This window comes from Cyprinodon variegatus, unplaced genomic scaffold (genome assembly GCF_000732505.1).
Source record: "Cyprinodon variegatus isolate N-32 unplaced genomic scaffold, C_variegatus-1.0 Scaffold351, whole genome shotgun sequence".
Taxonomy (NCBI): domain Eukaryota; kingdom Metazoa; phylum Chordata; class Actinopteri; order Cyprinodontiformes; family Cyprinodontidae; genus Cyprinodon; species Cyprinodon variegatus.
In genome coordinates this window covers 309,810-320,909 of record NW_015150804.1, presented here as the reverse complement: position 1 = coordinate 320,909, position 11,100 = coordinate 309,810, and the positions used below count along the sequence as shown (strand labels likewise).

Below are 11,100 nucleotides of genomic sequence, written 5' to 3'. Positions count from 1 at the left end.
ACGGAAGCCAGGAGATTGGATTGTTATGTAAAGGAAAACAGAGTGAGCTTTCATCATCTTTACTCATTTTCTTACAGTATTTATAAACTGTGGCAAAACAGTTTATAAATACATGCATTACATGAAAGTATTAAAACTCGACAGTGAAAAATATTCTATTTTCCATCCCTGGCTGGCTTTAGAGAGCTTTCACTGGGGATTCCCAGCAATGCCTCCTGTTGGTACAGAATGTTTTAGTAGGATAATAATCCTGAAGAACTGACTGCACAGGTGACATTGGTGGATTTTCTAGCTCAAAAACATGTTAAAACAAATTTTTTCTACTCCTCAAAACAAAGTTTGCTCTCTTTTAACGACACAACAGAACTGATGACCAACCAAAGTGCAGAGCGTCGAGGTGTCAAAGCATCCTCAGCAGTGTTTGACCCAGGGTCCAAATTTTGTCATTGAAGCGTTTTTGAAGTCCAGAACGCATTGCTAGTGAATGCAACTTATTTGTCCAACTTTATGTAAACTTACAGCATCCTGTCTTATGCCAGGGTCCAAGCGCCAAAGAACTTATTTGATTCAGGTCAATAAAATCTTTCTAATTGCTTCTTTTTTTTGAGTGAGTCTCTCCAAGTTGAAATGTTGCAAAACATAAATGCATTTGATGCTAAAGCCCTGCAGCCCAAATTTGTTTATGTTGCACCTTTCATATAAAGCAACCCAAAGTGGTTTAGGGTAAATTAAAGGAAAACAGAAAGGCATGGAATAAACTTATTGCTGGACATTCGCCTTTAGCATTTTACGATAGAGAGAAGAGCAGCACAGCAGCCCCAGACCATTATCATAGGTTTGATATCTAAACCTAAACCTCAGTTTAAGTTCAGCAACATCTGTACATCTGTTTCACCAAAGATTTCTCACTTTGTTTTATCATTCGACATGTTTTCTCAAAAGTTTAGGGTGTTTTTTGGTGACAGGCTTTGCTTATGCTGTGTTGAAGTATTGTTTTGCTCTTGGAACTCTCCAAAGAGGACACTTTAGCCCAGTTTGAGCTTCAACACCGATGTTAACTGAGATAAATGAGATCTTGTAGAACTTTTGACTTTTTCTGTGGGTTCCTCTATAACCTCCTTGAGTTTTTCAATTTAAAATGTCTTTTGGTGTTGGTCCTCAGTTAAACCTGTAAAATCCAGAGTGTGAAAAGCCAACAAAAGCGCCTTAAAGCATCTTAAACACAAGATTTTGGTTTTGGTGATCAATTGATGTCAATAATACCAGTGTAATAACATAAACCACAACGTCTCTATTCCATCACCTGAAGTTGTCACATTGAGTCACCCTCATTCCAAATGAGTTGTCCTGAAAGGAAAGATGTTAAAACCTCATGCTGATGGTTTCCAACATAGATGAGAAAATACTTTCACTTCACCTATTTACAAAGCTACAAGGGAGCAATGGATAAATTAATCTTTCACATTGTAATTCCAGTGACTCTGCAAACTGGTCTCTGTGTCTTTGCTGCACATTTTGCACCAAAATGTTTTGCTAACCTGGGACAACACCAGATGAAGATGGCATTAAGCCTGCGTTTGGAAAAGGGGGCGATTTAAAAAATTAAAAAATCTTCCCTAATACAGTCAATAAGTAAGGCTGCTTTACCTTTTTACTTATCATTTAAGTCACTAGGAAACAATTGGTAACGAACTGTTGGAAGTTGTTAATGTTGCTAATGTGTGAAAAGGGCCATTGTGTCTGGCCCTATTTTTTCCTTAGTTTAGGTAATCAAAGGTTTAGTTTATATGTTATATTTCAGAATATACATGGAGGAGAAGGGTTCAAATAGTTCAGTTCAATAAGCAGGACCTCCTGTCCATTGAAGCCATTAACATTGCATGTAATAAAAATAATTTTATGTCTTGCTTGGAGTCATTCGCTGTTTGCAAGAATAGAAAATCAAAAAAGAAGCTTTTTCAACCTAAATTTCTAGGGATTCTGATGTGAACCACTTTGGTTGGAGGAATGGGGCGTCTTTGATGCTTCAGTTTCCCTACATATTTCAACACATGACTCTTTGATTGCCAGGTCTCTGCTTACATCTCTGCAGTTTTGAATGCAGTGCACTATTAGGCAGCTTTAGAAGAAGCTTCCTTCATTTTTCAAACTACATAGAACAGCTGCAGTTTATTTCTGATGCACCAATAAAGGAAAACACAAACTTAAAAAAAAAAAAATAATTCCTTTAAGACTCCAGTGGTCTTTACCTTATTTTAAGGGTAGATAGGCAGGAAATTGGAGTCGAGAAGAGCAAAGGTTTGCATCAAAGGTCACCAGGCCAGGACTTGGAACCTGTGACGGCCACATTGTGGATTCGAAGCCTCTGTAGATGCACCACACATTCAACTTCTGCACCACCCAACACCCAGATAAACAAAACCTTTTAAAGAACTTATTCTTGAAATTACCTTAAACATAACCTTTTTTTAAACTGGCTTAAATCCTTCTTCCTGATGAAAGAGAGGGGCCTTAAAAAGTCTAAACATTCAAAAGGCACTATCGCCCTCTGCTGGATACTCTTTAAAATGCTTGTGTGGAAAACTGAAGGTGTCAAACAAGTGAATAGAATAGAATAGAATAGAATAGAATAGAATAGAATAGAATAGAATAGAATAGAATAGAATAGAATGGAAATGGAAAATCCCTTTATTGTCCCACAATTATGAAGTTCTGGTCGTCTGGAAAGTGGTGTTTAGAGTTTTAAATCAACAAACATCTTATCTTATATATATATATACATACAACCATTTTTAGATAACAAAAAATTGTTTTGGTCTATTAAATATTCCGTCTTGATTTTACTTGTCTTTTAAAAATAATTTAAAGCTCTATCAAGAATCTAATCAAGATTATGGACCCATGATTAAATGGTTTTGTCAAGCCACAGAATGTACATAAATACAGCAGACATAAATATATTTAACAAACGTAAATATTATAAGGCACATTAGGAGAAAAGGTAAATCTCCTAAGAAGAAGCATAAAAATATGAGCATAGGGATGTTGCATGGCGTATTCATATAAAGCAGCTGTAGCTCATGCTAGAGCAGCCAATGAACAGACTGAATTGGTCATGAAATGTACCAAAATGTTTTTAAGGCTATTTCTGCTGGGTGTAAAGTTCCTTAGACACTTTTCTGTTGTAAGAGAAACAAACAGCTCATAGGCCTGGTGGTGGGTTCTGTGGCATTATGTCTGGTCCTTTTATTACATTTGTGTAACATAAACTGAGTCCAGATCTGGCAGATGGGATCCCACAATCCCCTGTGCTGTGTTACCGCCGGTGCAAAGTTCTTCCTGTTTTGCTCCCAGACCACACTGTCATGCTGAGACGCAAGATGTTTTACACGGTCCTGTAAAAGTTTATCAGTAGCTGAAGAGAGAGTTCTGAACTTTCCAAATTCATGGATAAAGAAGTCATTGCTTGGCCTTCTTCACATGATAAACATGGTATTGGAGTTTTTTAAATAGAAATTTAAATGAAATTATTATACTTTTATTTATTTCAATAATGAAATCAAAAAGCTCAAAATGTATATATAGTCATAATTGTATATTTTAGTACATTCAGTTATCCCCAAGAATATTCACACACGGACCATTTGGATATAAATGTATTCATCCAACCAAGAAATTTGTTTATGACAGGAGTAGAGACAGGCATTTCTAAAAATGTAAAATAATTAAGTAATTGCATATTATCTAAATAAATGTTATTCATATTTCAATAAATGCTATGAATTATTGTTCCTTAAATTAATAGTATTCTATTAATTATCAATAAAACTTTTTTTTGTAAATGCAGATAAATTTTCTGAATATTTCCGTTTGTATTTTGATGATTTCTCTCCTGTGAGATCAAAGTCTTTGAGAGAGAACTTTTCCCTCCATCGCCCCAATCATCAGGCTGTCGTTCTGCATCTTCCCTGCTTCATGTGTCATGGTGACTCTGGTCTTCAGCAGTCTGTCACGGTTCCTTCAGAACTCACCATTGGTAATTGTACCAACAATTATATTGGCTTTTGTGAAATTATTTTTCTTTCAATAGAGAAACTAATAAAATGACTATTAATAAATTAATTTTAAGCAATAGAATATTTTTTTAGTTTTTATATTCATAAAGTATGTTCATCTTTCAATATTTTCTTTTATTTTACATGGCATTTAATAAATTAACCATTTCAATTTATTTGAATGATCTTTAATTTAAATTCCACATTTTACAATGCATTTGTTCCTTTAGTATATTAATCAGGTATTAAATAAGAAAATATGAATCATAAATATAAAATCTTTTTTATGTTTTTACCTTTATTTAACTAGAAAAAATTGATATGAAAAAAACTTTTAAAAAGAAAAGTGACCAAACTTTTACAAGCTTGCCCTTGCCGAGATAGTTAAAAATTGATCCACACATAAAAAATACCAGTTACAAACCAGTGAAAATATCAAATGTGAGATTTTACAATATAATTAAACTATATAAAGTAAAAACAACTTCATGTTAAAATGGCAGCATGTCTGTCATTTAATCTACTTACTTCATGGTTATTGTATTCATTTAATTGAACCACAAACAGTCTTAAATAGGAAGGCAATCTGACTTTCGCTCACCTTTCTTTAAATACTTTAAATACTAGCTATCCAGGGGTCATTTGTCAATTCTGTTGACGCTCTGCAGAGCAAATTCTTGTAGGAGTGCTGATGTATTTAAGCAGCATGGAAGTCCAGCCTCTCGCACTTATTTAGTGTCAGATGCTAATCAAATAGCCACCCTTCATTCTCCTGGAACGTAGGAGCCTTTTGTTGTGCACAGGCTCTATGATTGGTCCTTTGAATCATAATGGTAGTGCTTATGTAATATTTTAGGAATGAGTTCCATGACTAAATTGTAAATGCTTGGAAGCTAATCCTGATTCCCCCCTCTGTTCAGTGATGGTTTTACATAAAGATAGCTTCCTTCATCCCTCTTTCAAACCATCTGTCGTCTCTGTCCAAAAGCTGAACACTTTGGTCTTCAAAGGTGTATCCCTTGTTCTTGAGGTGCAAGTGTACAGCTGGATCTTTCTCAGAGCCACTGGCTCTCTGCTGTGCCATGCATTTATGCAGATGTTTGGTTTTTCCAATATAGGAGGCCGTACAGTTCTCAGTGAACTGGATTGCACACAAAATGCCGCTCAGGTTAGGTTTGGGTCTTTGGAATGAACCAGTTTTTGTCTGGGTGTATCGTTGGGCTCAAAAGAATTTTCTTGAAAAACATACTGGCGAATTTCAAAACCGACATTGTCTATTAATAGATCTAAACTTAGAATTAATATAGCAGCTAAAACCTCGTGACAGTTTTTCAGCTATAGTTTACCTAGCAGCATTCATAGCTAAGATTATCTGAGTATGTGTAGAGCAAGAGAATTTGGTCTAGAAACTTTCAAAAACAAAATGAAGAAAAAGATTTGTGAGTAAAATTGCTGTTTTTAATCATCAGAATGTTTTGACTGTTAAGATTTTATGGGAAAAAAATTAGTTTTTTCAGAAGAAACTAAATTCTTTTCAAACAGCACATCATATTCCCTCCACTTCTTGGGGCGGGATTTCTTCTAGAGTGAAAACCTCCATTGCTCTGCATGGATGTCAGCTCCATTTGTGTATCAAGAGTATATAGTATTGGGCTCAAAGTAAGAAAAAAAAAAAAAAACTTAAACAAAAGCTGATAAAACAGCAGTTACTCAGAATTTTTTTATTTTTTTTATTAAAAAAATCTTTCAGTGTTAAAACAAGATTTCCTCCATTTAGCTCAAGCAAAGTATCTGGATGAACCAGTTTGGAGTGAAGATGCTTTATTCTGTTTAATGAAAACCAAAGCATGTTATAAACTTAAACTTTTGCACACATCTCATGAAAACTTATTTCTTTAAGTCAAATAAAAATCTCAGTTTCTCATAAATAAAATAATCCAGTATGCGCTCCTGCAGAGTCCTCTCCTCCGGATGAATCAGGTGGTCTTGGGTCTCTTTGTGTCTATGCTGTCTAACCCTGCAGCCTCCTGCTCTCTCTTCACTCCTCTTTCCACCTCAGATCTTCCAAACATCTTCTGCTCGCTGACAGCATCGTTGGAAACTCCTTTTGGATTTCTCAGCTCCCTCCTCTCTCTTCTCTCCTCCATCTCCTCCAGCTCTTCAGCAAAGAGGGTTTTAAGAGCAGGAATAAGCTTAGGAAGGGTTTTAAAGTCTCTGAAGCAGATCTGGAAGATAATAAGTCATTATTAAAAGATAATCAATATTAGACTGAATTCATGTATGTATATATGAACATTTCTCAGTCTTACCTTCATGTGGTCGAAGGATATTCCCACTTTGTCATTGAAGTCTTCACTGAATAGGGGGATCTTGGCGTAGCGTTGGCTGAAGTGGTTTAACATGATGAAGTCTGCGTTCATCTTCATGCCGATGCCGATGGCCTGTGAGGTTGTGCTGTCAGAAAAAAAAAAAAAGAGCATTATTCAAGTATTGCTAGAAGCATCTAAACTCCCATCAGCTGTCAGTCAGGACTACTCACCTGTGTCTTTTCTCCACAGCTTCCTCCTCCAGCTCATCCTCCAGCGTGGCTTCATGGATCAATAATGTTGAATTCTTGCCTACAAAGAAATCCGCAAAACTCTATAAGAGATTTCTAACCCATTTTTTACCTAAAACAAAATGTCCAAAACTAAGAACCATCATTCTTTCTGCAGATGCATCATATCTGCAGGGAACGGATACAAACGCTTCCTCAGAGACGTCCTGCTTGGAAAGAATCCAGCCAAGCTATTTAACCAGAATCGGTCTAATGGGAAGCGATAAAATAAGCTGGAAGCTAAATGAATGAGTGAAACCTGTGCTGGGAAGCTGCAGCTTCAATCAAACATTAAAATGTTAAATCTCACATTGCAGTTTGACAACCCGCTCGCATATGGGCTTTAATCTCAGAGTGCTGCTTACCGATATTTACGAAAGCGTCGCAGGGCATGGTGTCTCCAGAGAAGGCCAGCTTCCAGCCTGACTGGTGCACAAAGCTGCAGGCGAAGGCATTCTTGCAGTGGCGCACAATGCAGGTCCGGAACTAAGCGACAGAAACATTTATTGAGTTTAAACCCTCTTAAAGAATGCTGTAAAAACGAGGAGGCTGAGACGGCTGCAGACCTTCTCAAGGTCGTTCTTTTTAAGCATTGCCTGGATGAACGAATGGGTTTTGGGTTTGGACACCTCAGCGTCATCACAGAGGAATCTGTTGGGGATATGACTGGAAACAACAGAAACGGCAGCTGTTATTAAATAACATAATAATGTAAGAATTCAACGCTTAATCAAGGCAGCCTGTAATCCCAACTTTAAAACTATGGCAACTATTTCTACAGAATTGAGGCGTCAACTGCATCGCATAATAAAGGAAACATCACACCTTTGTTCCTGCAGCCTGATGCTATCAATTGTTTCTGTTTTTCAACATACGTAAAATGATCCAGGATCTCCTCGCAGTAGTCGTGATACTGTCCCAGCCAGGTCATGATCTGAGCTGGAGCCACCAAGTAGATGGGGCTGAAGGGTTTTCCCAAGGTGTCCTAGAGGCATGATCACATACATAAAATTAAGACAACCGTTACCCTGCATGAGGGAGAAGACCCAGTTTGCTGTCTTGGTAACCTTTTTGAAACGCACCAGAAAGCCAGTGAGAGCTTACATACCAGCGCTCGTTGTCTCTGGTACAGCAGCTTTATCAGCCCCTAAGAAGAGCATTAATGTCAGGATTATACCGCAGGTTTGACGTCTCTAACACCCGATTGTTGCACCATCACTTACTGTGTGATGGTCCGCATGAAGATGTGAGATGAAGACAGTGGAGATCTTTGATAAAGCGTCATCCACGTGGTCTCCGTAGTGCCTGCAGAGCTGACCGAAGGTTCCCTCTCCACAGTCCAGCAGCAGGGACTGACTCGCACTTCATGAGGAGACAAACAAACATTATCTATTATAGACAAACGAAAAGTAGATTTAAGATAATAAGCTGCTATTTTACATTTACCTGATGTTCACTAAAGTTCCGCTGACATTTCTGATTTTCATGGGAAGAGCCGATCCGGTTCCCAGGAAGACCACCTCTGGGTATTTTTCACCCGGAACTGCAAGAAGGAAACAAAAACCTATCACGTTAAATATTAGTTTAAGAACAAAAATTTAACAAGCCCTTTCGGAACTGACCAGAAATGTCTGCTGCTATTGCTGAACAAGTCTTCCTGCACTTTTCTGCTGCACTTTTCCTGTTCTACTTACATTGCAGTGTCCATACATCTTTAATACTCCCTGCATGACTTATAATAAAGCTATTTATATGCATAAATCAAGCAAAATCTGTTCGGCTCTTTTTGGCATCAAGACAATTATTCTTATTGCCACATCGCAAGACAGGACACTGTACAAAAAAAAAAAGAAAATAAAAAAATATATTATTTTATGAACAAAAACTTAACAAGCACTTCCGGAACTGACCAGAAAGCTCCGCTGCTTCTGCTGAACAAGCCTTTCTGCACTTTTCAACTTCTTCCAGAAAGTTTGGAACCTCAGAAGCTTCTCTCACAAACTCCTCGGTGATGCAGGAGGACATTGCGTCTCTGTCAACATAAGAGACAGAAAAAAAAGGACTGACTTCACAGTCTACAAAAAAAAACAACCAGCAGAAGAATTATTTTTCCTGTTTTAATCAATCTTGTGAAACTGTTAAAATAAAACAAAGTCCAAGTCAGATTTAATATTTATCTAGAAAGTGAAGCTGAGGAAACCAACCTTTGCCATTCCATTACAGGTCGGAGCTGGAACTTTAGCAGACATTCTGCTCGGACATTAGGGACGTGCAGCGCAGCTTGTGGTTGCTGAAATAATAATATAAAGCATTAGGCAGATTTTAATCTGGTGTATAAACATAAAACTAATCAGTGACCACATGAAAGCAGAAACATTACCTTTGCTTTATAGGCTTTGAGTTGTGGGAAGATCTCCGGATGAATCATGTTGAGCTGCGTCTGAATCTTGTGACTTCTGATGTTATGGACAGTGCAGACCTGCTCGTTGAGGATCAGGTGTTCTGTCGTGGATGGAAACCTGTGAAATTCCAGAATGGTCTCAGATACTCAACCTAAAAAAAACAAACTCTGGTTTAAAAAAAAAAATATTACGAAAAGCAAAACCTCTCCATCCATTCTTTGTACTGGTCCGTTTCCAGAATGGACTCTGGAGTCATGTGGACCACCAGGACAGCTGAGTCTTCAGTCCCTCCAGTCTGGTATCTGAAAGAAACAACAAGTTCCCACAATGCAACACTCCACGCTCCCGACTAGGGCTGCAACTAACGATTATTTTGAAAATCAATGAATCCGTGGATTAGTTTTTTGAATTATCAATTAATAATCAGATAGCAAAGGATTCTTTAAAGAAAACATTTAACGAAATTAAACCAGGTGAAAATAAAACTACCACTTGTGAAGTTCTGGATTGAACATAATGACAGACAAAAAAGATATTTCTATGTTAAATGAATAATGTTGACTTTTTTTTTTTACAATTTTGATGTAATTACCGCTCTAAGCGGGTTGCTCTGTCAGCTAAAGATTCATTTTAAAGTCTCTATATATCAGTTAACGATTAATCGATTACTAAATTAGTTAACGATTATTACAATAATCGATTAATAGTTTCAGCCCTAACTCAGACGTCGGCTGACATATTTACCTCCTCAGTTGCTGGTTGTTACAAACACCTTCGACAAACTCCTCAGACGGACACTCCACCACGATAAAAACTGGTCCCGGGTCAGTGGGAGTACAAACCTGTTCGGGTCGGATCTGTGAGACGGAAGCAAACAGTCAGGCAGCTGAAACATTTGGAGGTGTATCCAATGACTGGTGGTATCAAACAGCACCTCTTTTCCATCATGAACGATGGTTTCTCCATCTTTCAAGGCCTTGATGAGAGGACCAATAGCTGCTGTTCCCCTGCAGGTAGACCATTTTAAAGACATTATTACAGATTTGGTCAGACTTTAATAAATGACAGGAAGTATGGACACTCACACTGGCAGTCCGAGCTCTTTGGCTTCAGCAACCAAGAAGTTTCCTTTCTTGGGATGAAGCTAAAAGTATGAGAGGTGTCAAAAACAAAGGCTCCGCTATCAAACATGGAAGCATTTGATCTATAGAGACGAACCTTGCACACAAAGGCGATCACTAGTGATGTGTCTCTAGCTGCACCCCGTCTTTCCCCTGAAAGATATTTGACACAAATTATGGATGAATTAAGAGCAGAATCAGGACATTTATTCAGCATAATGTGCAATTTGAAGGAGTAAAAATAGAAATTTTAGGAGGATGTCATTTTTTCATGTAATGGACTGATTATGTTGGAACCTCGCTGGACGGCCAGCTTTGGAAAAGGCAAATATTTCAGGGTCTGTTAGCTGCTAGATCTCAGTGCTGCGTTAAACACAGCTGGGGTCTAAAAGGACTTTCTAAAATTTGGCGAGAGGGAGAAATCTTGATGGAATAAAAAAGATGGATGTATAAAACGCTGCATAAACTTTTTAACCTTTACTTAATTCCAATTTGGGGAAAATTAAATGCAAGCTCTTTCAATTCAAAATGGCCATTTTGAATTGAAAAAACTTCCTGGATGGGAAGCGAAACGTCTTCAAACTTGGAAACAAAGCCCAGTGAATCGTTTTTTAACTTTTTTGGAATGACGTCAATATGCAGTTTTTAATTTTCATTTTCTGTTTGAAATAAAAAAAATAAAAAAAAAACGATAATGGGACTTTTTTGTTTTCTGATTTAGGATTTCAAAACAAAACAATAAAAATGGGCTTCTTTTTGTTTTTTCTATTTTTTACTATATTTGGAACTCAGGAAATTATTGGTTTTCCGATTTTGGATTTCCCATTACAAAACCAAAAAATCCAATGGTTGGCCTGAACAATATGGAGGATAAAAAGTGCCAAAGTTAAATAAATAAACATAGCATTAAATAAATAATTAAATGT

At 37.2% G+C, this 11,100-nt stretch overlaps 1 protein-coding gene across 2 annotated transcripts in view; it reads right to left on the bottom strand.

Moving 5' to 3' along the window:
• Positions 1–5,786: 5,786 nt before the first annotated feature.
• The window catches only part of elac2 (elaC ribonuclease Z 2), a 10,043-nt gene continuing 4,729 nt past the window's right edge, over positions 5,787–11,100 (bottom strand). For both annotated transcript variants that reach the window (XM_015385889.1, XM_015385890.1), the window contains 17 exons: positions 10,272–10,327; positions 10,139–10,197; positions 9,988–10,060; positions 9,798–9,910; positions 9,257–9,355; positions 9,032–9,170; positions 8,856–8,941; positions 8,562–8,683; positions 8,098–8,194; positions 7,875–8,013; positions 7,760–7,798; positions 7,527–7,636; positions 7,218–7,317; positions 7,017–7,137; positions 6,595–6,673; positions 6,365–6,509; positions 5,787–6,280 (listed from right to left, as the gene is read on the bottom strand). In XM_015385889.1, coding sequence (XP_015241375.1) covers positions 6,032–6,280; positions 6,365–6,509; positions 6,595–6,673; positions 7,017–7,137; positions 7,218–7,317; positions 7,527–7,636; positions 7,760–7,798; positions 7,875–8,013; positions 8,098–8,194; positions 8,562–8,683; positions 8,856–8,941; positions 9,032–9,170; positions 9,257–9,355; positions 9,798–9,910; positions 9,988–10,060; positions 10,139–10,197; positions 10,272–10,327 — 1,826 coding nt within the window. In that variant the 3' untranslated portion in view covers positions 5,787–6,031. The remainder of the gene's footprint in view (positions 6,281–6,364; positions 6,510–6,594; positions 6,674–7,016; positions 7,138–7,217; positions 7,318–7,526; positions 7,637–7,759; positions 7,799–7,874; positions 8,014–8,097; positions 8,195–8,561; positions 8,684–8,855; positions 8,942–9,031; positions 9,171–9,256; positions 9,356–9,797; positions 9,911–9,987; positions 10,061–10,138; positions 10,198–10,271; positions 10,328–11,100) is intronic.